The 27,310-nt window shown below is 46.1% G+C and overlaps 1 protein-coding gene and 1 non-coding gene across 2 annotated transcripts in view; both read right to left on the minus strand.

The window, feature by feature from the left end:
* The window catches only part of RNF13 (ring finger protein 13), a 247,592-nt gene that overhangs the window by 64,958 nt on the left and 155,324 nt on the right, over positions 1-27,310 (minus strand). The window contains exon 5 of the mRNA XM_029065872.2: positions 14,082-14,169. Coding sequence (XP_028921705.1) covers positions 14,082-14,169 — 88 coding nt within the window. The remainder of the gene's footprint in view (positions 1-14,081; positions 14,170-27,310) is intronic.
* LOC114816684 lies at positions 25,135-25,272 on the minus strand. Its single transcript, XR_003764490.1, has one exon. It is a non-coding gene; the product is annotated as a small nucleolar RNA SNORA7 (small nucleolar RNA).

Below are 27,310 nucleotides of genomic sequence, written 5' to 3' on the forward strand. Positions count from 1 at the left end.
TGTTAAGCATTTCTAAGTGCCAAGCGTCGTTCTAAACCCTGGAGTAGATACAAGCTGATCAGGTTGGATACAGTCCCTGTCCCACATGGGGCTCACAGTCTTAATTCCCATTTTACGGATGAGGTAACTGAGGCACAGAGAAGTTACTGCCGCCTACATTTTGGGGAGGGATGAGGATGATGTGAAAATTTCTAGGTGGCTTCTCCCCAGTCCTTGCCACACTGGTTCTCTTCAAAGGCCGGGACGAGAGCCAATAGAGATCTCCCCTAAATTCACCTTTAGAAAGGCAATTTTTATTTTTACAACGTTTCTGAACTATTCTGATTAATTTGAGAATAACTCTTGGGACAGGATCAAGACAATTCCACAAATAACCCTACTCTGATGTAGTTTTTAATGTGTAATAATAAAAAATTAAACACCTCCATGGCAACAGCAGGTTATATGACGACGTGCTCTTTCTGAGATCGTCTTCTTGAGGAAGTGGCCCAATTATCATATAAATATTTTACAGTGTTACAAAGCAAACCAGGTTGGAAATGGAACTGACATTTTCTCCAGCTCATCCAGAAAAAAAAAAATTCTTTCTCGAGAACATTGTGTCAAAATAGTAAATAGAAGTTTGTGGATATTACAAAAAGCTTATTCTAACAAAACATATATGTAACAATTGCCAATTCAGGAGCTGGAAGTCGAAATGGAAATGTTTAGAATTCTTTAGAAGCAGTAAGAATAATTTACAAGGCAGACGATACGGTAAAGGGGACTTAGTGGAAAGAGCCTGGGCTTGGGAGTCAGAGGTCATGGGTTCTAATCCCGGCTCTGCCATTTCTCAGCTGTGTGACTTTGGGAAAGTCACTTCACTTCTCTGTGCCTCAGTTACCTCATCTGTAAAATGGGGATTAAGACTGTGAGCCCCACGTGGGACAACCTGATCACCTTGTATCCCCCCAGCGCTTAGAACAGTGCCCTGCACATAGTAAGCGCTTAACAAATACCATCATTAAATTAAATTAATTAAAGGGATGTTTATTTAGAATGAAAACAAAAGTTGCAGAATCCCAATGCCCAGGTGAGAGTCAATCAATATATACAGTTAGCACAACATCATTCTTAAGGAAGGAGGGGTGGGGAAGAAAGATAGCTATTTGGAAGATAAGAACTAGAAGTAGCATTTAGGAATAACAACGATGGCATTTATTAAGCCCTTACTATACGCCAAACACTGTTCTAAGTGCTGGGGGAGGTACAGGTTTATCAGGTTGTCCCAAGTGGGGTTCACAGTCTTAATCTCCATTTTAATAATAATAATAATAATGTTGGTATTTGTTAAGCGCTTACTATGTGCAGAGCACTGTTCTAAGCGCCGGGGTAGATACAGGGTAATCAGGTTGTCCCACGTGAGGCTCACAGTTAATCCCCATTTTACAGATGATGTAACTGAGGCACAGGGAAATGAATTGACTTGCCCAAAGTCACCCAGATGACAAGTGGCAGAGCCGGGATTAGAACCCATGACCTCTGACTCCCAAACCCAGTCTCTCCACTAAGCCACGCTGCTTCTCTAAGTGAATGCTTATTGATTCTTCGGTACATTCAATACAATGTGCTGTGTTCAGTGAATTGTACAGGTGCTTGGGATTACAGAAGAGAAGAAGTGTGGCCTGGTAGAAAGAGCACGGGTCCGGAAGGTAGGGGACCTGGGTTCTAATCCCAGCTCCGCCACTTGTCTGCTGTGTGACCTTGGCAAGTCACTTACATTCTCTGGGCCTCAGTTCCCTCATCTGCAAAAATGTGGAGTCAATAACTGTTCTCCCGCCTATTTAGACTGTGAGCCCCATGTAGGACCCGATTATTGCGTATCTACCCTAGCACTTAGTAGAATGTTCACCACATAGTAAGTGCTTAAGAAAGACCTCACAGCTATTATTATTATTATTATTAGGACTCGGCCACAGGTGAATTTGCCTCTGAAGGTGACAGTTGGGATCCAGTGGAAATGGCTGGTCAGTCCGTCGGTCAATTATATTTATTGAGCGCGTACTGCGTGCAGAGCACTGTACTAGCACTGGGGAGAGAACAATATAACAGACACATTTCCTGCCCACAAGAAGTGATCCCCCTCACTACACCCTGTTTCCAGATGTGGACTTTTAAAGGCTTGAGAGCTTGAACTGAACGCCATACAGTCATTCAATCGTATTTATTGAGCACTTATATATATTCTCTGCCCACGTTGAGCTTATAGTCTGGGGCGGTGGGGGGAGAGACAGGCATCAATACAAATAAATAAATGACACATATGTACATAAATGCTGTGGGGCTGGAAGTGGGGGAGGGCATAGGGAACAAGTCTTGACTCTATTTATTGCTATTGTTTTTGTCCGTCTCCCCCGATTAGACTGTAAGCCCGTCAGTGGGCAGGGACTGTCTCTATCTGTTGCCGAATTGTACATTCCAAGCGCTTAGTACAGTGCTCTGCACATAGTAAGCGCTCAATAAATATTATTGAATGAAAAGTCAGGGCCATGCAGAACACCGACTTCTTAAAAGTTTATGTATTATTCTCTAAATAGAACGAGGGAAAGGGTGTAAATTTGCAGTCCAATCATAATTTTCAAGGAGGCAGACATAAAGCTTTCTCAGTCACCAATCACTCTCTCAGCTGTGTAGGCTCTAAACGATCTGTGTGACATCTTAGCCTGGAGTGGTACTCAGAAACTTATCTTCTTATAATTCAGGAATTTGCACGATCCCGGTTAAGTGTGTTCCAACCTATTATTTACAAAAGCCCACCGCTCTGAAACAGTGCTTCTTCTCTTTCTTCCTCCCTGTGCCCGGGTATTACTCGAATAAATCTCTGTCACCCTCAACCGGGTTTTCTTTAAAGAAAAAGAAATGATCTGAATTAAAAAAGGAAAGCCATTCTCATATCTTGCTCTGAGGCCTCTCAATGTAATTTCACTTTCTTTTCTCCTCAGTCTTTCCAAATTTCATGTATTCCTTCTCACTGACTGTCACTGCCTCTTGGTATCTGTTTTGCTCAAGCAGTTTCATTGACCCCTCTCCAACATTTCACCCACCACAGATGGCAAGGCAAGAGTTGAAAGCCATATTTCTTTGAATGTTTTCTTCCCCAAGCTAAAGCACCGTCCTGGAAAATTCAATTCCCATATTTCTGACCTTTTCATAGAACCAATTCTCCAGGATCAGCTAGGTGACCCAAAGGGAATAATCCCTTATTTTTTAAATCTAGCTCACAGAAACCAGGCGGAGCCAAGAATCCAACTTTGCATCTCAATTCAGGACCTTCAAGGGTCAAAGTAGGAAGTAAATTTAGCAAAAGCGTTTTCCCACGTCTCCCTACTGTGCCTAAATACTTGGACGATCCCTGCATCGGACCCAAAATATTTTCTGAGCATCATCAAAGTGCTCAAAATTGTTTTGTACTAGGGACTTATGGAAGATGGGGCTCAAACGATCAATCAATCGGTCATATTTATTGAGCGCTTACTGTGGCAGGGCACCGAACTGAGTGGTTGGGAGAGTGCAGAAAAGCTGTGAGAAGCCTTGTGAATCAGTTAATTTGGAGAAACATGACAGTGAAATGATTTCAGGGTCTCTCTATTCTCCCATTTGACCCACTCTCTAGCTTGAGCCATTTCAAGCAGTGAGAACTAAGCAGGCTGGCTTAGTGGAAAGATCCCGGGCTAGGGAGTCAGAGGTCGTGGGTTCGAATCCCAGTTCTGCCACTCGTCAGTTGTGTGACTGTGGGCAAGTCACTTCACTTCTCTGTGCCTCAGTGACCTCATCTGTAAAATGGGGATGAAGACTGTGAGCCCCACATGGGACAACCTGATTACCCTGTATCTCCCCCAGCGCTTAGAACTGTGCTCTGCACATAGTAAGTGCTTAACAAATATCAACATTATTGTTATTATTAAAGCTCTTGAGCCTAAAACTTGAGATTAATTACTGTATTTTGCTTACTTCTATGAGGTTTCTCTGACAGTTATCTGATACCAATGATCATTTGTACTTTCTGGGAATCCAATCTGCTCTCCTTAAAACCGGCTTCTAGTACACCGTGATTTTCAATAAAACATTGTTTTGCACACGTCTCCCCACTCATCAGAACCTCCCATGATTGATCAGTCCTCTCTCCATCAGGCAGAAACTCCTCACCCTTGGCTCTGAGGCACTCAATCAAGTTCTCCTGCTACTCATCCTCCCCTGTCTCCCACGACGCCCAAATTCGCACACGTGGCTTCACTCAGATCAGTCTTCTCAGTGTGCCTCATTCTCCTTTCTCTCCCTGCTGACTTCTTCTTCATGGCCTCTCTCTTTTCTAGGACTCCCTTCCCCATAACACATCATAATGATAAGTTTTGTTATATAAGTGCTTACTATGTGTCAAATACTGTACTAAGTGCTGGGGAGGTTATAAGATAATCAGGGTGGATACAGTCCCCGTCCCATTTGGGACTCACAGTCTAAGGAGGAGGGAGGAGGATCTAATCGACACTTTATGGATGAGGAAACTGAGGCACAGAGTAGTTAACTGTCTTGTCCAAGTTCAAGCAGCGGGCAAGCAGCAGATCCGGGATTAGAACCCAGGTCCTCTGACTTCCAGGCCCGTCCTCTTCCCACTAGGCCAAGCTGCTTCTCCTCTGGGAGACCATTTGCTCTTCCCCTCTTCAGAGTCCTCCTGAAACAATATCGATCAATCCGTGGTATTTATTGAGCGCTTACTGTGTGCAGAGCACTTTACTAAGCGCTTGGAGTTGGTAGACACATTCCTTGGCCCACAAGGAGCTTACAGCCTAGACGGGGAGACAGACATTAAAATAAATTACAGACAGGTATATAAGTGCTGCGGGGCTGAGGGGAGGGTGAATATCAAGGGCTTAAATAGTAGAGCTCCCAGTGCAGATATAATGCAAAGGAGGGAGAAAGAGAAGGGTGGGGAGAGGGGTGGTCTATCATGTATAAAAAAGGGAGTTCCAGGTCAGAGGAAGAATGTGGGCGAGGGGTTGGTGAGCAGATAGATGGCATTGAGGGAGGGTGAGTAGATTGGTATTAAAGGAGCAAAGTGTGCTGGCTGGGTTGTAGCAGGGAATCAGGGAGGTTGGTAGGAGGGGGTGAGCTGATTGAGTGCTTTAAAGCCAACGGGAAGGAGTTTCTGGTCAACGTGGAGGTAATAATAATAATAATGTTGGTGTTTGTTAAGCGCTTACTAGGTGCCGAGCACTGTTCTAAGCGCTGGGGGAGATACAGGGTCATCAGGTTGTCCCATTGGGGCTCACATACTTTTAATCCCCATTTTACAGATGAGGGAACTGAGGCACAGAGAAGTGAAGTGACTTGCCCAGAGTCGCCCAGCTGACAAGTGGCAGAGCCGGGAGTCGAACTCGTGACCTCTGACTCCGAAGCCCGGGCTCTTTCCACTGAGCCACGCTGCTTCTCTAGATGGGTAACCAACCAGTGGAGGTTCCTGAAGAAGACTATGAGCCCGCTGTGGGCAGGAATTGTCTCTATTTGTTGCTGAATTGCAATAATAATAATGGTGGTACTTGTTGAGTGCTTACTACGTGCAAAGCACTGTTCTAAGGGCTGGGGGGATACAAGGTGAGCAGGTTGTCCCACGTGGGGCACATTTAACAGATGAGGTAACTGAGGCCCAGAGAAGTGAAGTGACTTGCCCAAAGTCACACAGCTGACAAGCGGCGGAGCCAGGATTAGAACCCCTGACCTCTGACTCCCAAGCCCGGGCTCTTTCCACTGAGCCACGCTGCTTCTCAATTGTACTTTCCAAGAGCTTAGTACAGTGCTCTTCAGGCAGTAAGCGCTCAATAAATATCACTGAATGAAGAGTGGGGAGGCATGAACTGAATGTCTTTTTCATTAATTTATTTATTGAGAGCTTACTGTGTGCAGAGCACTGTACTAAACGCTTGGAATGTATAATTCGGCAACAGATAGAGACAATCCCTGCCCACTGACAGGCTTACTTTTTAGAATAATGATCCAGGCAGCAGCGTGAAGCAAGGACTGGAGTGGGGGAGAGACAGTTGGCGGGAAGGTCAGCGAGGAGGCTGAGGCAGTAATCGAGGCGGGATGGGATAAATGTTTGCATTTACAAGTGCTTGTTATAAGTGTCGGAAATTCTACTGGGTTGGAGAGGTCATCGGTCTGACTCAGGATGGAATGAATGTCTTATGAAACGGCATCTGCGCCGAACATAAATAATGTCGTACGCTAACCAAACTTGACTGCTGACTGCATTGTGCCCCCTCACCCCACTTTCCCTCTGCTCCCCCTCCTTTCCCCCTCCACCCTCTGCTCTTCCCCCTTCTCCTCCCCTCAGCATTGTGCTCATTTCTGTATGTTATTTATTACGCTATTTATTTTGTTAATAAGGTGTATATCTCCTTGATTTTATCTTGATAATAATGTTGGTATTTGTTAAGCGCTTACTACGTGCAGAGCACTGTACTAGGCGCTGGGGTAGAGAAAGGGGAATCTGGTTGTCCCATGTGGGGCTCACAGTCTTAATCCCCATTTTACAGATGAGGTCACTGAGGCCCAGAGAAGTGAAGTGACTTGCCCACAGTCACACAGCTGACAAGTGGCAGAGCCGGGATTCGAACCCATGACCTCTGACTCCAAAGCCCGTGCTCTTTCCACTGAGCCACGCTGCTTCTTGTTTTTGTTTTGTTCTGTTTGCTTTCTCTCTGTCTCCCCTGTCTGCCCACTGGGCAGGGATTGTCTCTATCTGTTGCCAAATGGTACATTCCAAGTGCTTAGTACAGTGCTCTGCACAGAGTAAGCACTCAATAAATACTATTGAATGAATGAATACACGACAAGGGTTTCTGGGGGCTTTTCCTGGGCGCTTGTAACCCTAGTCTTACTACTCCAGCTCCACTGCATTTCTGCCTCTCCGGTGGCTCGTTTCGACGTTTCTACCCCCAATCTCTTTCCTTTGGCCTGCTGCTCTTCTGTCGGCCCAAGGGAGCCTCCAAAATCTGCGCCGGGGAAGGAGCGAGTAGGAGTGACTGTTTGCAGGGCAGAATATTGTACTCCCCCAAGCACTCCGTTCAGTGCTTTGCACACAGTAAGCGCTCGATAAATATGACTGAATGAATGAATGGATACCCACAAGGAGTGTCAGGTGGGGTTTCCGCTACCTGAGCAGATCCTTCACCAGGTTTCTCCGTTAGCTGACAGTGATGGGTTTTACTTTTCTATGATATTTTTTAAGCACTTCCTATATACCGGGCACTGTACTAAGGGCTGGGATAGATACAGAATAGTGCTTGGCACATAGTAAGCACTTAAATACCACCATGATTACCATTATTATTACAAGCTAATCAGGTTGGACACAGTTCCTGTGTCCCAAGGAGCTCATGGTCTTAATCCCATTTTAAAGATGAGGTAACTGAGGCATAGAGAAGTTTCCCTTTGAACCGGATTCTTCTCCAGCTCTGCACTCAAAACTCTTTTCCTCATGTATTCAAGCGATTTCTGCAGCAGAGAAGAGCGGGCCTGGGCAGCACTTAGTTTAACTGCATAAATGTATTCGCAGTGTGGCTCGGTGGAAAGAGCTGGGACTTGGGAGGCAGAGGTCCTGGGTTCGAATCCCGGCTCTGCCACTCGTCAGCTGTGTGACTGTGGGCAAGTCACTTCACTTCTCTGTGCCTCAGTTACTTCATCTGTAAAATGGGGATTAATAAAATGGGGATTAACTGTGAGCCACACGTGGGACAACCTGATGACCCTGTATCAGCGTGATGCAGTGGAAAGAGCACGGGCTTTGGAGTCAGGGCTCATGAGTTCGAATCCCAGCTCTGCCACTTGTCAGCTGTGTGCCTGTGGGCAAGTCACTTCACTTCTCTGTGCCTCATCTGTAAAATGGGGATTAAGACTGTGAACCCCACGTGGGACAACCTGATTCCCCTGTGTCTACCCCAGCGCTTAGAGCAGTGCTCTGCACCTAGTAAGCGCTTAACAAATACCAACATTATTATTATTATCTCCCCCAGGGTTTAGAACAGTGCTCTGCACATTGTAAGCACTTAACAAATAACGTTGTTGTTGTCATCATCATCATCATCATCATTATTATTATTATTATTATTATTATTATGTGCAGTGAGGGAGGAGAAGGGGGATGTGGTGAGCACAAGGGGGTTCGGGAGGGAAGGATCCAGGAGGGTGCAATACATAGGCACAGCCACTAGGCGGCAGAGCCAGGATCATTCATTCATTCAATGGTATTTACTGAGCGCTTACTATGTGCAGAGCACTGTACTAAGCGCTTGGAGTGTACAATTCGGCAACAGGTAGAGAGGATCCCTGCCCAACAATGGGGGAACAGATCAATCAATCAGTCAAACGTATTTACCGAGTGTTTACCACATGCAGAGCACTGTGCTAAAGGCTGGGGAGGGTACAATACAACAGAATTAGGGGACGCATTCCCTACCCTTAAAGAGCTGATAGTCTATAAATGTGGTAATAAGAGATCTACCTAACGAGCAAACTACCCCCAGACCGATGAGAAGCAGCGTGGCCTAGTGGCAAGAGCCCGGGCTTGGGAGTCAGAGGATGTGGGTCCTAATCCCGCCTCTGCCACTTGTCAGCTGCGTGACTGTGGGCGAGTCACTTCACTTCTCTGGGCCTCAGTTACCTCATCTGTAAAATGGGGATTAACTGTGAGCCCCAGGTGGGACAACCTGATTACCCTGTATCTACCCCAGCGCTTAGAACAGTGCTCGGCACGTAGTAAGCGCTTAACAAATACCGACATTATTATTATTATTAGGTGGGACAACCTGATTAGCTTGCATCTACCCCAGCGCTTAGAATAGCGCTTGGCACATACTAAGCGCTTGACAAATACCATAATCATTATTATTATTTGATTGCACAGGGTCTGTAATAATAATAACAATAATTATTAAGCACTTACAGAGTTTCAAGTACTGTTCTAAGCCCTGGATAGATAGAAGCTAATGAGGTCGGACATACCACCTCCATGAGGATGATATCCAAATCTACACCTCCAGCCCTGATTCTCACGCTCTCTGCCGTCTCGCATTTCCTCCTGCCTTCACGACATTTCTATCTGGATGTCCTCCCGTCTCCTCAAGTTTAACACGTCCGAAAACAGAACTCAGAGAAGCAGCGTGGCTCAGTGGAAAGAGCCCGGGATTGGGAGTCAGAGGTCATGGGTTCAAATGCCGGCTCAGCCACTTGTCAGCTGTGTGACTTTGGGCAAGTCACTGCACTTCTCTGTGCCTCAGTTACCCCATCTGTAAAATGGGGATTAAGACTTACCCCATCTGTAAAATGGGGATTAAGACTGTGAGCCCCATGTGAGACAACCTGATCACCTTGCATCCTCCCCAGCAATTAGAACAGTGCTTTGCACATAGTAAGAACTTAACAAATGCCATCATTATTATTATTCCCACCCAAAGCCTGTCCTCCCCCTGACTTTCCCATCACTGAAGATAGCACCACCATCCTTTCTGTCTCACAAATCCATAACCTGGGCATTATCCTTGACTCCTCGCTCTCACTCAACCCACATATTCAACCCATCATTACATCCTGTAGGTTCTATCTCCACGACATGGCTGAAATCCACCCTTTCCTTGCCATCCACACTGCTACTACGTTAATTCAATTATTCATTCATTCATTCATTCAATTGTATCAACTGAACGCTTACCGTGTGCAGAGCACTCTACTAAGTGTTTGGGAGGTACAATTTGGCAACAGAGAGAGACAATCCCTCCCCAACAACGGGCTCACCGTCTACAAGGGGGAGACAGACAGCGGAACAAAACAAGTAGAGAGGCATCACTACCATCAAAATAGATCAATAGAACCATAGATAAATGCACATCATTAATAAAATAGAGCAATAAATATGCACAATAATAATAATATTGGTATTTGTTAAGCGCTTACTATGTGCCGAGCACTGTTCTAAGCGCTGGGGGAGATACAAGGTAATCAGGTCGTCCCACGTGAGGCTCACAGTTAATCCCCATTTTACAGATGAGGTAACTGAGGCCCAGAGAAGTTAAGTGACTTGCCCACAGTCCCACAGCTGACAAGTGGCAAATATATACAAGTGCTGTGGGGAGGGGAAGGGGGAAGAGCAGAGGGAGGGAATAAGGACAATGGGGAGGGGAGGAGGAGCAGAGGGAAAGGGAGTTATCCTATCCAATTAGTTATCCATTCCCTTCTTGATTATTCTCTTAGCATTGTTGCTGACCTCCCTGCCTCCTGTCTCTCCCCATGCCGGCCTGTAAGTTTCTCCACTCACAAAGAAACTCCAGTGGTTGCCCATCCACCTCTGCATCGAACAAAAATTTCTCACCATTGGCTTCAAGACACTCAACCACCTTGGCCCTTCCTACCTCACCTCTTTACTCTCCTACCTCAACCCAGCCCGCACACTTCCCTCCTCTAATGCTAACCTTCTCACGGTACCGCCATCTCGTCTATCTCTCCACTGACCCCTCGCACACATCCCGCCACTGGCCCGGAACACCCTCCCTCCTCAAATCTGACAATGATTTCTCCGCTTTTCAGAGCCTTATTGAAAGCCCATCTCTTCCGAGAGGCCTTCCCTGACTAAGGCCCCCTTTCCTCTTCTCCCACTCCCTTCTGTGTCGCTCTGACTTGCTCCCTTTATTCATTCCCCCCTCTCAGCCCCACAGCACTTAGGTACATATCTGTCATTTATTTATTTCTATTAATGTCTGTCTCCCCCTCTACACTCTAAGCTCGCTATGGGCAGGGAATGTGTCTATTCATTGTCTGTTGTACTCTCCCAAGCGCTTAATACAGTGCTCTGCACATAGTAAGTGCTCAATAAATACAACTGAATGAATGAATGAACAGTCCCTGTCCCACATAGGGTTCACACTCCTAATTCCTCATTTACAAATGAAGTAACTGAGGCACAGAGCAGTGAAGTGATTTGTCCAAGGTTACACAGCAGACAAAGGGTGGAGCCTGGATTAGAATCCAGGTATTTCTGACTCCTAGGACTGCGCTCTGGCCACTAGGCCTACACTTGTCACCCAGGGTGCTCCGTTTGTTCGGAATTAAATAATTTACAGTTTAATGCACTTGGGCAGGCACACACTCACACACACAAACACACACCCCTCCTGCTGCCCTTCCTCCAAAATAAATACTGTTAGAGTCTTCCCTCTACACTGTGAGATTGCTGTAGGCAGCGAGCATGTCTACCAACTCCGTTATATTGTACTCTCTCATTTGCTTAGTACAATGCTCTGCCCCCCAGTAAGTGCTCAATGAATGTGACTGATTGATTACATCAGGAACAACAGATGAGTCGTAGTGCAGACCTGTGCAGAAGAATTGATCGCAGTGCTACAGGCTTGAACAGGACCCCCCAGATGTCACGTTCCTGGCTGGGTCATGGGGTAAGTGGGAAGAGGAGCAACGCATTACTGCCTCGGTTTCCTCGCTGACCTCCGGGATCAGTCTTCTAAAACCACATTCTGCACACATCTCCGCGCTCCTCAAATCAATCGATCGTATTTCAAACAATTGTCTTTATTGAGCGCTTACTGTGTGGTAGAGCACGGTTCTGAATGTTTGCGGAAGAGTGTGAAAAAACAGCGCCAGTAGATACGTTCCCTTGCCCTCAGTGAGTTTACGGTCCCAAGACAACCTTACAATCCTCCAGAGGCTGCTCATCCATCTCTGCATCACAGAAGCTTCTCACCATTGGCTTAAAGTTACTCTTTCAGCTCTCTCCCCATTACTTATCTTCACTTCTCTCCCACTACACTGCAGCCTGCACACTTTGCTTCTCTAACACCAACCACTGGGCCTCACTGTTGCCTCTCCTCTGGGACCTCTTCCTCACACCCTTCCTCCCACCTGGGACTCCCTCCCCCTTCCCTTCTAGCAGACCACTGCTCTTTCCATCTCCAAAGCCGTACTAAAACCACCTCACCTCCAGGAAGCCTCCCATGACTAATTTTTCCTTTCCCCACCGCATTATTCCCCTCCCACTGCATCACCCGTGCAGTGAAGTCTGTATTCCCAAGCACTTAGCTTCCCACTTCCACCCTCACATACCTTTATACGCGGTTGCTTCCCTTACCCATCACTGATTTTAACATCTTTCTCTCCCACTAGACTGTACGCTCCTTGAGAGCAGACCTCGGGTACAGTGCTCTGCACAAAATTAGTGCTCAATAAATATCACACTGATTGATCGACTGCAAAGTGTCCATGTCGCCTTGGCCCACTTTAGCTAGCTTTATGCAAAACTGGGACTATGACCCAGGGCTTTGAAGTCCAGAAAAGCTCTCTCTCCTCTGAATCAATGAATAGCAGGGCTACATATCCAAATATTAATTACCCGAATTTGCAGTTTTGGGTGGCTGAAAATGGCAATGATTAATATTCCATTTTTCTGACCCGGGAATGACTTTTGGGTCTTGCTCTGGATTGCACCCCGGGATGAGAAAGGGGACCCAGATGACCACAAAAGCTTCAGCCCCCAGAGGGGAGGGTGGGCTAAACTATCTCTTCCCCTGCTCCGAGTCTGTAGCCATTAGCAAGAAAGGACACACCTGAGATGGTTTCTCACTTCTATATAGCCTTCTGCTTCTCTTTTCTGAAAAATACCTGGTTTGCACATTAGATTCAGTCCTACCCATTTTGGAATTCAAAGAGTTTGTTACAAACAGACGTCTTTCTCACTGTCACATGCTCTGAAATTTAAATTTCCATTCTAGAATCTTCTTTTTGTACCATTTCTTTTTATGGTATTTGCTAAGTGCTTACTATGTGCCAGGCCTTTTACTAAGGGGTAGATACAAGCTATTCAGGTTGGACACGGTCCACGTTTCATAAGGGGCTCACAGTCTTAATCCCATTTGACAGATGAGGTAACTGAGGCACAGGGAAGGTAAGTGATTTGCCCAAGGTCACACAGCAGAGAAGTGGTGGTACCGGAATTAGAACCGATCCTTCTGAATCCCACGCCTGTGGTCTGTCCATTAGGCCATGCTGCTTCTCTTCTCTTCTACTATTCTTCATCATCACTAGTAGTATTTATTGAGCGCTTACTGTGTACAGATCACTGTACTAAGCACTTGGTAGAGGACCATACAAGAGTCGGGAGACACATTCCCTATCCACAACAAACTTCCTCTTGGAGAAGCAGCCTGGCATAATGGCTAGAGCATGGGACAGGGAGTCGGAAGGTCATGGGTTCTAATCCCAGCTCCCCCGCTTGTCTGCTCTGTGACCTTAGGTAAGTCACTTTAATAATAATGTTGGTATTTGTTAAGCGCTTACTATGTGCCGAGCACTGTTCTAAGCGCTAGGGTGGACACAAGGGAATCAGGTTGTCCCACGTGGGGCTCACAGTCTTAATCGCCATTTTACAGATGAGGTAACTGAGGCACCGAGAAGTTAAGTGACTTGCCCAAAGTCACACAGCTGACAAATGGCCGAGCCGGGATTTGAACTCATGACCTCTGACTCCAAAGCCCATGCTCTTTCCACTGAGCCACGCTCTCTGGCCCTCAGTTCCCTCATCTGTACAATGAGGATTAAGACTGTGAGCCCCATGTCCAACCCAATTTGCTTGTATTCACGCCAGCTCTTAAAACAGTGCCTGGCACATAGTAAGTGCTGAACAAATACCATAATAATTATTATTAATATTATCATGACCATAACATCACGACATTAGGAATCAGAGTAGAGAACTCGTAACTCTTTCCTCAACTCGCATTCTTCTCAGCAGCTAAACTGGCCACTCGTTCGCTCAGAAAAGCGTTCAGGAACCAAGCTTGAAATTGCTGTGTACGGAACATATTTAGCGTCCTTATTCGTTTCAAGAAACAAGATTTTCAAAGCCTTCAAGTCAAAGAAACTGCCTTTCAACTGGTTAATTGGAGAATGCCAAAAGGTCATTTCTCATTTGACTTTCAAATGCCCGATGAAATAGTTTGGGAGCACAACTTCAAACAGGAGAGAAGAAAAGTGATACCTGTACTTACTGTCGTTGGATCCCATGCTAATTAGGTCGTCCGAGTCAACATTGTGAACGATGGCGGCTTTGTATCCAGCTTTCTGTGCGTTCAGAACCTGTAAGTGAGAAGAGAACCACAGCTTAAGGCACGCTGCCTTCCGAATCAATCCCCAACAGACACGCGGAGAGCTAGGAATTGGCAGCATTGATAATAATAATAATAATAGTGTTGGTATTTGTTAAGCAATTACTATGTGCAGAGCACTGTTCTAAGAACTGGGGTAAATACAAGGTAATCAGGTTGTCCTACGTGAGGCTCACAGTCTTCATCCCCATTTTACAGATGAGGTAACTGAGGCACAGAGAAGTTAAGTGACTTGCCCACAGTCACACAGCTGACATTAGATCCTGGGTCCATCCGTCCATCCCACGAGAGCAGCGGAGACCGTGGTTGGTTAGAAGAAAGTCTCGCGTGCGCGTCAATCGATCGATCGGTGGTATTTATGAGTGCCCACTACGTGCAGAGCACTGTACTAAGCGTTTGTAAGAGTACAATACATCACAATTAGCAGGCATGTTTCCTGCCCACAACGAGGTTACCATCTAGAGAATCTAGAATTGCTAATCAATCAATCACTGGTGTTTCTAAGCACTTACAAGGTGCAGAGCACTGTACTAAGCGTTTGTGACAGTACAATGCATTAGAATTAGCAGACACACTTCCCGCCCACAACGAGCTTACGGTCTAGAGAATTTGGAATTGCTAATCATTCAATCACTGGCATTTCTAGAGCGCTTACTAGGTGCAGAGCACTGAACTAAGCGTTTGAGAGAGTACAACAGAATCAGCAGACACATTTCCTGCCCACAACGAGTTTACAGTTTAGAAAATTTGGAATTGTTAATCAATTAATCAGTGGCATTTACTGAGTGCGTACTATGTGGAGAGCACTGTACTAAGCCACTAGGAGAGTACAATACCACAGAATCAGCAGACACGTTTCCTGCCTACGATGACCTTACAGTCTAGAGAATTTGGAATTGCTAATCGATCAATCCATCACTTGTATTTCTACAGCGCTTACTAGGTGCAGAGTATTCATTCATTCAATCGAATTTATTGAGCGCTTACTGTGTGCAGAGCACTGTACTAAGCGCTTGGGAGAGTACAACAGAGTCAGCAGACACATTTCCTGTCCACAACGAGCTTAGAATCTCGAGAATTGGGAATCAATCCATCACTGGCATTCCTAGAGTGCTTACTAGGTGCAGAGCACTATACTAAGCGATCGAGAGTACAATACATGAGAGTCAGCAGACACATTTTCTGCTCATAACGCGCTTACAGTCTAGAGTGGGAGACGAGAATTACTGACATCCTTATTGCTGCTCACCCTGAAGAGCAAAATCTGTTGCCGAACTGTACATTCCAAGCGCTTATTGAACGCATAGTAGGTGCTCAATAAATACTATTGAATGAATGAATCAATAGGCTGGGGAAAGGGCTGGCCTCCGGAGCGTTTAGGGACCCAAGGCGGGGAAGCCTCGGGCAGGAGACAGAGCGGGGAGGGAGGCAGAGCTCGGGTCCCTCAGCCTGATATCCCACTGCCCCTCCTGTCCGCCTCAATCCACCAATCGTACTTATTGAGCGCTCACTGTGTGTAGAGCACTGTCTTTAGTGCGTGGGAGAGAGCTATGTAAGAGAGTTGGCAAACACAATCCCTGCCCACAAGATTACAGTCTAGAGGGGGAGGCAGACATTAATTTAAATAAATAAATTACAGATAGGTACATGAGTGCTGTGGGGCTGAGGGAGGGGTGAATAAAGGGAGCAATCCAAGTGCAGGGGCGACGCAAAAGGGAGTGGGAGAAGAGGAAAGGAGGGCTTAGTCAGGGAAGGTCTCCTGGAGGAGTTGGGCCTTCAATAAGGGTTTGAAAGTGGGGACAGTGATCATCTGTGAGTTTTGAAGAGGAGGGCGTAGCAGGCCAATGGCAGGACGTGGGCAAGAGGTCATTGGTAAGATAGACAGGGTGGAGATACACTGAGTCGGCTGGCATTAGAGGAGCAAAATGCCCAGGCAGGTTGTAGTAGGAGAGTGGCAAGGTAAAATAGGAGGGGGCAAGGTGATTAAGTGCTTTAAAGCCGATTTTAAGGAGTTCCTGTTGGATGCTGAGGTGGGTGGGCAACCACTGGAGGTTCCTGAGGAGTGGGCAAACACGGACTGAATGCTTTTGTAGAAAAATGATCGAGGCAGCAGAGTGAAGTATGGACTGGGGTGGGGAGAGACAGGAAGCAGGAGGTCAGCAAGGAGGCCGGTACAGTAATCGAGACGGGATAAATGCACGGCTTAACATGGTAGCTGTCTGGATGGAGAGGAAGGGCCGGATTTTAGCAATTCTGTGAAGGTTGAACTGACAAGATTTGGTGACAGATTGAATAGGTGGGTTGAACGAGAGAGGAATCGAAGATAACACCAAAGTTACGGCTTTGTGAGAGGAAGGATGGTGGTGCTGTCTACAGTAACGGGAAAGTCAGGGGGAGGACACGGTTTGGGTGGGAAGATGAGGACTTGGGTTTTGTACACATTAAGTTTGAGGTGTTGCCAGGACATCCAAGTAGAGGTTTCCTGAAAGTACGAGGAAATGCGAGACTTCAGAGAATGAGAGCGATCAGGGCTGGAGATCTGGATTTAGGAAACACCTGCACAGAGATGGTAGTTGAAGCCATGGGGGCGGATGAGTTCTCCAAGGGAGCAGGTGTAAATGGAGAATAAAAGGGGACTCAGAACTGAACCTTGAGGGACTCCCACCATAAGGGTGTGGGAGACAGAGGAGGAGCCTGCAAGAGAGACTGAGAATGAGCGGCATGCTCCCCTACTCTTCAAGAACTTTCAGTGGTTGCCCATCTACCTCTGCATCAAACAGGAACTCCTTACCGTTGGCTTTAAAGCACTCCGTCACCTCGCCCCCTCCTCTCTCACCTCAGTGCTCTCCTACTACAACCCAGCCTGCACACTTAGCTCCTCCAATGCCAATCTTCTCACTGTACCTCGATCTTTTCTCTCTCTCCACTGGCCACTCACCCTTGTCCTGCCTCTGGTGTGGAACACCCTCCTTCCTCATAGCCAAAAGACCGTTACTCTCCCCATTTCGAAGCCTCATTGAAGGCACATCTCCAAGAGGCCTTCCCTGTCTAATCCCTCCTGTCCTCTTCTCCCATTCCCTTCTGCGTTGCGTCGTCCTTTCTCCCTTTATGCATCCCTCCCAGCCCCACGGCACTTATGTACACATCTATAATTTATTATTTATATTAAGTTTGTCTCCTCTAGACTGTAAGCTCGCTGTGTTCAGGGAATGTGTCTGTTCATTATTAATTGTACTCTTTCAAGCACTTAGTACAGTGTTCTGCACATGGTAAGTGCTCAATAAATATGATTGATTGACTGACTTACTAAGAGGAGAACCAGAAAAGGACCATGTCAATGAAGCTAGGTCTGGATGATGTTTCCAGGAAAGGGGGTGGTCGGAAGCGTGGAAGGCAGAGGAGGGTTTGAGGAGAATTAGGATGGAGTAGAGGTTACTCCCCGCCACCATCCGTGGGCATTATACATTTCACACTGAGCCCTCCTTGCCCCACCCCACCAAGAGAAGTTTTCCAGGAGCGGCTGATGGTACCGTCTTGTCTTATGCCGCTGAGTCGTTTCCGACCCACAGCGACATCATGGAGGTATCTCTCACCTCCTCCAAGAGGCCTTCCCAGACTGAGCTCCCCATTTTCCTCTGCTCCCTCCACCCCCCCTTCACCTCTCCTCAGCTAAGCCCCCTTTTCCCCCCTTTCCTTCTACTCCTCCCCCTTTCCCTTCCCCTCCCCTCAGCACCGTACTCGTCCGCTCAACTGTATATATTTTCATTACCCTTTTTATTTTGTTAATGAGATGTACATCACCTTGATTCTATTTATTTGCTATTGTTTTAATGAGATGTTCATCCCCTTGGTCCTATTTATTGCTATTGTTCTTGTCTGTCTGTTTCCCCCGATTAGACTGTAAGCCCGTCAAAGGGCAGAGGCTTTCTAAATCTGTTACTGACTTGTACATTCCAAGCGCTTAGTACAGTGCTCTGCACATAGTAAGCGCTCAGTAAATACTATTGAATGAATGAATCTCTCCCAGGACGTCCTGCTCTCCATCTGCAATCGCTCTGGTAGCGTATATCCATAGAGTTTTCTCGGTAAAAATTCAGAAGTGGTTTACCATTGCCGCCTTCTGCGCAGTACACTTGAGTCTCCGCCCTCGACTCTCTCCCGTGTCTCTGCTGCCCAGCACAGGGGAGTTTTGACTTGTAGCAAATTTGTCTTCCACTCGCTAGCCACTGGACAAACTGGGAATGGAATGGGTACGCCTACCCTTGACTCTCCCTCCCGTAGCCGAGATTGGTAGAAGACTGGAAACTCTCCAGGTGCGACCCTGAGAGAGGCTGAGAGAATTAGGGCAAGAGTAAAGGAGACCTGGGCTCCATCTCCAAGAAGCCTGTCAATGGGCAGGGACTGTCTCTATCTGTTGCCCATTTGTACATTCCAAGTGCTTAGTACAGTGCTCTGCACAGAGTAAGCACTCAATAAATACTACTGAATGAAGCCCTCAATCTACCTGGACCCCAGTTCTTCTTCTAGACTGTAGGTTCCTTGTGGGCAGCCAACGGTCTTCCAACTCTACCAGAGGCAGCATGGCATAATGGATAGAGCATGGGCCTGGGAGTCAGAAGGTCACGGGTTCTAATCCCGGCTCTGCCACTTGCCCTTGTGTGATCCTGGGCAAATCATTTCCATTCTCTGTGCCTCACTTACCTCATCTGTAAAATGGGGATTGAGACCGTGAGCCCCACGTGGGACAGGGACTGTGATTTGCTTGTCTCCATCCCAGCCCTTAGTAAAGTGCCTGGCACACGGTAAGCTCTTAACAAATACCACAATTATTATTATTAACTCGATTGTATTGAGCTCTCCCAAGTACTCAGTACAGTGCTCTGCACGCAGGAAGCATTCAATAAATACTATCGATTGATTCCTACGTCCTACGCTAGGTCATGCTATGAGAATCCCTCTAGACTGTGAGTTTGTTGTGGGCAGGAATGTGTGTTTGTTGTTACACTGTACTCTCCCAAGCGCTTAGTATAGTGCTTTGCACAGAGTAAGCGCTCCATAAATATGACTGAATGAATCAATGAACAAATCAGCAGGGTTTAGTTGAAAGAGTCCACACCTGGGAGTCAGAGGACTTGGATTTTAATCCTGGTCATGCCACTTACACGCTGTGTGACGTTGGGCAAGTCATTCAACTTTTCTCTGCCTTAGTTTACTCATCTGCAAAACGCGATTCAATACCTGCTTTCTCTCTTACTTAGACTGTAGACTGTAAGCTCCCTGTGGGCAAGGGACGCGTCCACCTACTCTATTGTAGGGTACTCTCCCAAGCTTAGTACAGTACTCTGCACACAGTAAGCGCTCAGTAAATACCACTGGTTGAATGATTTGATTAGACTGTGCACCCTGTGTGGGACCTGATTATCTTGCATCTAACCCAGCGCTTAGTTTACTGCTTGGCACATAGTAAGCACTCCCAAAATACCACAGTTATTATTATCATCACATCCACCATAAAAAAAAAACCACACAAAACCGTCTGGTTCTGACTTCCTGTGAGATCACACCTCATTTAAACACTACTGCTCTTAAAATAACACCTCAACTTCAAAATGGTCTGTCCAAAGACACAGATTTTTTAAAAATAAGCTTAAAAACTTCTGGGGGAAAAAAAAGGACCTTATCCAACACCCGGGGCAAGATTTGTCATTTAGACCATCCAGATTAATGTATCATACCTAGGGCTTCTCACACCATGCTGAGAAAAGCATTTAACCTGACGGGAAGAGCCTATGTCAATACAGATTCAACGGGCTGGATTCTCGTTTAATGCAAACTGGTGAGTGGACGAATGTGCAGCTGAGAAAATACTCAGGGTCCACACCTCATTCATTTGGGAAACCAGACAGTTTTCATCTCATTGGGTTTTACTGCTCATTGCTCAGGCGTGCCCAGACCAAAACTGATGCTCCGCTGAAAATATAAACCCCCAACCCACATGCGTCTTAATGGCACAAAACAGAAGGGCCTTCCTTTCCATTTTTCTGTGTGTGCTGGGCTTATTGAGCACTTATTCTGTGCCAATAGATCAATCTTATCTTGTTTCTACCTCAGGGCTTAGAAGAGTGGTTGACACTAAGTGCTTGGGTAGGTATAAGATAATCAGGGTGGGCCCAGTTTCTGTATCTTATGGGGCTCACAGCCTAAGTAAGAGGCAGTAGGGTTTAATCCTCGTTCTACAGATCGGAAACCTGAGGCACAGAGAAGTTAAGTGACCTGACCGGTCACAGAGCAGACAAGTAACAGAGCTGGGATTAGAACCCACATCCTGATTCCTAGGCTGTGCTCTTTCCACTAGGTCAAGGAAGCAGCGTGGCTCAGTGGAAAGAGCCCGGGCTTGGGAGTCAGAGGTCATGGGTTCGAATCCAGGATCCGCCACTTGTCAGCTGTGTGACTTTGGGCAAGTCACTTCACTTCTCTGGGCCTCAATTACCTCATCTGTAAAATGGGGATTAAGACTGTGAGCCCCATGTGGGACAACCTGATCACCTTGTAGCCCCCCAGCGCTTAGAACAGTGCTTTGCATATAATAAGTGCTTAACAAACACCATCAATATTATTATTATTACTTACCCACTTAACAAAATGGCACTTTCCAGGTAGTTCTTTGTCGTATTTCGTGGGCTGGTTGAGAACTTGTTGGAGTTCAAGCACATGTGGATTTTTGGCCACTTAATTTCATGTTCATACAAGTTTTCTGATAGGCAATTGATGCTATTGATGCCCGTCTACTTGTTTTGTTTTGTTGTCTGTCTCCCCTTTCTAGACTGTGAGCCTGCTGCTGGGTAGGGATTGTTTCTATCTGTTGCTGAATTATACTTTCCAAGTGCTTAGTACAATGCTCTGCACACTGTAAGGACTCAGTAAATACGACTGAATGAATGAATGTGAATTTTCTGATTGGCTAAGAGTTCCCCCCACAATTGACAGCCGTTGTCTGAGAAGGATCGGGGCTCTGACCCTGTGCCCCTCAACCATTTCCAGCTTGCCTGAGCCACTGGGAAGGCTCGGATGCCGCTAGGTAAGAGACGGGCTTCGACACTAGAAATGCTGACAAAAAAAATACCCGGGTACTGAGGAAACACCAGTAAAATGGGAAATTTTAAGCTAAACCCTAAATCTGAAAAGCTGGCAGAACTGTGGTAAGGAAACCCAAAGAAGGGATGAAATAGTAAAGAAAAGGGAAAAAAAAGAAAACCGGTGAAGCGATAAATAAGGAAATAACCGTCAACAAAATAGTTGATATTCCAGCATCTGGAATGGTGAAAATAAAAAAAAGTCAGGATAAATGGAGTTAAGATTTGAAAGGTAGACATTTAGGAGGTAGATATGCATAAGAGTTATGCCAGTGATGGGCTTCTTCTATGCTAAAATAAAATTTTCTTTAAAATGTGTAATTGCTTTTTACCAGGGAGAAAAATGTCTTAAGGGAAGATTGCACTGAACACGCCACCACCCACCCCCAAAAAACCCAACAATAACTTACTTTACACATCCTTTGTATTACAGTGTTAAAGACTATGGTTTTTTTAATGTGATCTAAATGGGTGGGCATGGAAATTAGAAAACACATGCATGTTTTGTGTGCTAATGAAGAGGATAGCTAGCCAAATCCAAAATTCACTGGCCAAATACAAAATTCTTTTAGCGGTTTTTACAACTGTCAGTTCGATGGCTTCAACCACAACTTTCCCCGTTTCCTTAAAAGTTAGCTGTTCAATTATAATCAAAAGCCTTTAAAATACAGGCAAATTGCTCCATATATTCTGCAAAACCAGCAGCAAAACATCCTCAGATTCACAGCCTCAGTTACACCAGATGAATGTAAAATCTTATATTTATCCTGCTACCAAAAAATGACTCTCAGACACGACCTTAAAGTATCAAATAATAGGCTTTATCTAGCGCCGACTGTGCACAGGGTACGACACTAAGAATTTGGAAGAGTTAGGAGACATGGCCCCTGTCCTCGGGGAGCTTCCAATCCAATGGGGGAAGACAGCCGCTAAAACACGTTATAGATAGAAGCAATTAAGAGAGTACAAAGATATGTCTACAAGTACTACTGGGGGGTGTGACCAAGTGCTTAGGTGAGGAAAATGGGGTGATGAGATGAGAGTAATGGGAAAAGGCCAGCTACTGGGTTGTAGTTTCAGAAGGACTTTGAAGATGGAGAGATAGTGGTCCATCACGTGGGAGGTGGAAGGGAGTTCCATGCAGCGGGAGAGAGGAGAGTGAGGCCCAGTGAATATATTATCTTGAGAGGAACAAAGTGTGTGAGCTGAGGGTAGTGGGAGAAGAGAGTGGATGGGGGGCGGGGGAAGAGATGATTGGGTTGATTAAGGAGTGTGCTTGATGCAGAGAGAAACAGGAAACCATCAGAGGTTTCTGAGGAGAGCAAGACATGTGCAGACTGAAATTTTAGGAAGAGGAGCTCGGCAGCAGAATGAATTATGGGCTGGAGAGAGAAAAGGCTAGAGGCGGGAAGGTCAGCGAGGAGGCTGACTGCAGGAGTCAGGATAGGACAAGCACCTGGACCGGTGGTCACTTACGTGGCGAGGAAAGGGGGAAATCTGGAATTGTTGTGGAGAAACAACTGACAGGATTTGGCGACAGGCTGGATATGGGGGTGGAGAGAAAGGCTGGAGCCAGGGATAAGGCCAGAGTCAGGGGCAGGATGGTGATGTAGAGAAACAGGGTGGCTTAGTTGAAAGAGCACGGGCTTGGGAGTCAGAGAACGTGTGTTCTAATCCCCGCTCTGCCATTTGCCTGCTGTGTGACTTTGGGCAAGTCACTTCACTTCTCTGTGCCTCAGTTTCTTCATCCATAAAATAGGGATTAAGACTGTGAGCCCCATGTGGGACAACCTGTTTCCTTGTATCTACCCCAGCGCTCATAACAGTGCTTGGCACATAGTAAGCGCTTAACAATTATCACCCTTATTATTGGCAACTGCAATGGGAAAATTAGATTGAGGAGAGGGTTTGGGAGGGAAGATGAAAAATTCAGTTTTGGACATTCTGAGCTTGAAGAGCAGGCAGGAAATCCATAATTGTTATGGTATTAGTTAAGCACTTATTATGCGCCAGGCACTGTACTAAGCACTCGCTGGGATAGATGCAAGCAAATCGGGTTGGACACGGTCCCTGTCCCATGTGGGGCTCACAGTCTCAATCCCCATTTTACAAATGAGGTAACTGAGGCATAGAGAAGTGAAGTGACTTGCCCAAGGTCACACAGCAGACAAGTGGATTAGAACGTGGGTCCTTTTGACTCCCAGGCCCACACTCCATCCACTAGGCCACAAAAGTTCTTCCTTTCTGCAGGTTTTTTTAGCCTGCCTGTAACCTGAAACCTCCCAAAGATAATAGGAGAGAGTAAAAAGTCCAGGAGGGCTGGGGCACACGAGTTTTGCTTCTACTGTGCTCTCCTAAGTCATGATGATGATGATGATGGTATCTGTTAAGCGCTTACTATGTGCCAAGCATTGTTCTAAGCACTGCAGTAGATACAAGGTAATCAGGTTGTCCCATGTGGGGCTCACAGACTTAATCCCCATTTTACAGATGAAGTAACTGAGGCACAGAGAAGTGAAGTGACTTGCTCAAAGTTACACAGCAGGCAAGTGGCAAAGGCCACATGGATTAGAACCCACAACTTCTGTCTCCCAAGCCTGTGCTCTTCCACTAAGCCACACTGTTTCTCAAGTGCTCAGTACACTGCTTCTCACTCAGACGGCACTGAAGAAATACCACTGGTTGATTGATAATTTGCTACTAGTCCTGATGGTAGCTAGAACCGTCAGTTCTTCCAAAAGGCAGGGTTGTGTGCTCTGGAATAATAATAATAAGAATTGTACAATTTAAGCACTTACTATATGTCATGCACCATACTAAGCACTACAGTAGATACAAGCAAATCAGGTCGGACACATACCCTGTCCCTTACGGGTCTCAGTCTCAATTCCCATTTTACAGATAAGGTAACTGAGGCCCAGAAGTGAAGTGACTTGCCCAAGGTCACACGGCAGACAGGTGGCAGAACTGGGATTAGAATGCATGACCTTCTGACTCCCACGCCTGTGTCTATCCAATATAACATGCTGCTTACCCAAGTTCTTCCCTGGAAGAACATCACCACTACAGAAAACTTTTTTTTTAATGGAATCTGTTAAAGGCTTACTACATGCCTGGCACCGTATTAACCGCTAGGATTGATACAACCTCATCAGGTTGGACACAAACCGTGTCCCACAGAGGCCTCACAGACCTAATCCCCAATTTACAGATGAGGTAACTGGGGCACAGAGAAGTGAAGTGACTTGCCCAAGCGCACATAGGAGATGCACGGGAAAGCCGGGATTAGAACTCGGGTCCTTCTGACTCCCAGGCCTGTGCTCTATCCACTAGGCCACACTGCTTCTGCAGTAGAGAACTAGCTCTAATGAGTACTAAAGAAAATTTCTATTAGAGTACTCACATCTTGATGGATACCATAACCAAGGGCAAATAATTTTTTATGGCACTGCAGTGCTTTGAATCCAGACAGAGACATACTGTAGGAACACTATTCCCTAATACTTCTATTGTGTTCTACCCAAAATGTATATTGCAAACACACTTTATGAAGTATGGACTAGTTTTTCAATTCTGTTGCTGTTGTCTTATGCTTTTGAGTCGTATCCAACCCATAACGATGCCACGGACACATCTCTCCCAGAACGTCCCACCTCCATCTGCAATCATTCTGGTAGTGGATCCAGAGAGTTTTCTTGGTCCAAATCCAGAAGTGGTTTACCGTTGCCTCCCTGCGCACAGTAAACCTGAGTCACCGTCCTCGACTCTCTCCCGTGCCGCTGCTGCCCGGCACGGGAATTTTGACTGGTAGCAGCTTGCCTTCCACTCGCTAGCCACTGCCCAAGCTAGGAATGGAATGGGTAGGCCTCTCCTTGACTCTCCCTCCCACAGTCGAGATTGGCAGAGGACTGGAAACTCTCCAGGTGCGACCCTGAGAGGTGTCAATTCTGTAGTCTTCCTTTAATAAAGAAGCTTTTAAGTCTTCTACATCCCAGATCTAAATTCCCATATGATTATGATTCACTGATTATTACATGCCAAGAAACACATCTGGCTCTCCAAGGAAATTTTTCTGAGGTCTAATATGTGGCCACGACGATATTTTGGTGGTCACGTCTTTTTCCAATTAGGCTACTAATAAAAATACAACCACAGCCTTGCCCTTCTTATGTCTGAGCTTCCCAGTTTGTCTCACCCTGTGTGTTTCTCACTCTCTTGCTTGGGTGCTGTCTGTCCTCGATGGCTGTATTTGAGAAATGCTGCATTACATCCTGCTATAGTTTCTACAGAGCTAAATATGGTGCCTGTTCAAGAGTTGAAAGTAATAATAACAACTGTGGTATTTGTTAAGCACTTACTATGTGCCAGACACTCTACTAAGCATAGGGGTGGATGGTACAGGCAAATAGGGTTGGAAACAGTCCCTGTCCCACGTGGGGCTCACACTCTCAATCCCCATTTTACAGATGAGGTAACTGAGGCCCAGAGAAGTGAAGTGACTTTCCCAGGGCCACATAGCAGACAAGTGGCGGAGCTGGGATTCAAACGCATGACCTTCTGACTCCCAGGCACGTGCTCTATCCACCTCACCATGCTGCTTTCCATCTGACTAGACTTAAAATGATACAACGATGTCTGCTTCCAATCCACTGAAATCAGCAGAAGGGCTCTGAACATCATAGGCTATTCTTGAACCACTTTTCATGTGAAACAACTAAAGATAAAAGCATAATAAAATGTTGAGAACCTTAAATAGAAGGCACAAAAGTCCCATGGTAACTGAAGGCAGCCTCAGAGTAGTCTTAAGGAAAAAAACACATTAAAATAAAACATATTTTCCAAATCTTAGCATGAAGGCTTTCCTGATGCTGAAAATAAGTCAAGAATTACATCAACATATGGACCACCAAGCTTATGGCACTGCAACAAGGAAAATCCATCCATATTTACAAACCATGCCACATGCGTCAGTCAAATGAAATTACATTTTCAAACAAGGAGCAGCTGGTATTTTTAAGAATCCATGAGAGAGAAATGAGATTGAAAATGTTTTAGAATTTGTGAAAGAGTTCACATTTAAGAACTGGAACTTGCCAAACATATGGTGTCAGAACTAAGCAAGGACCCTGAGAACAACGAAGAGCAGGAAAGGAACAGAACAAACGGCCATGAAACCTGGGAGAAATACCCAGTAAAATTCAAAAATCCTTCCCATTTCCATTGGAGGAGGACACATTAAGGACCCGAATAAATGGTGCACCAGTGGTTTAGCAGGAAAGCTAGCTTGTGTGTTCCATCACACTTACAAGTACTAGCTATCGCCCCGCTCAGGATGGCACGTGGAGAGTTTCCAGTCCTCTACCAGTCTCGACTACGGGAGGGAGAGTCAAGCAGTGGCCTGTCCGTTCCATTCCTAGCTTGGCCAGTGGCTAGCGAGCGGAAGGCCATCTGCTACACGTCTAAACTCCCCCGTGCTTGGCAGCAGCGGCCTGGGAGAGAGTTGAGGATGGAGATTCAGTTTACTGCGCAGAGGGCCATGGTAAACCACTTCCGTATTTTGAACATGAAAACTCTCTGGATCCACTACTACAACGATTGCAGATGGAGGTGGGGCCTTCTGGGAGAGAGGTGTCCATGGTGTCGCTATGGGTCGGAAATGACTCGACAGCATTAAGACCAACCGTAGATAGGAGTGTTAAGAGTTTGTATAGACACACTCGGCACTTAAAGTGTCTGGAGATTACACAGTACCCTGACTCCTGCAGAAAGGACAACTGCTTTCTATGGATCCACAAAAAAGTCGCCAAGCCCCTCTCCCTGGAAAAGCAACTACAACTCTATTGTTCTCTGGAGGAATCAAGTGGGAAGTTAATAATAATAATAATGTTGGTATTTGTTAAGCACTTACTACGTGCAGAGCACTGTTCTAAGCGCTGGGGTAGATACAGGGTAATCAGGTTGTCCCACGTGAGGCTCACA

Source organism: Ornithorhynchus anatinus, chromosome 1 (genome assembly GCF_004115215.2).
Source record: "Ornithorhynchus anatinus isolate Pmale09 chromosome 1, mOrnAna1.pri.v4, whole genome shotgun sequence".
NCBI classification, from domain to species: domain Eukaryota; kingdom Metazoa; phylum Chordata; class Mammalia; order Monotremata; family Ornithorhynchidae; genus Ornithorhynchus; species Ornithorhynchus anatinus.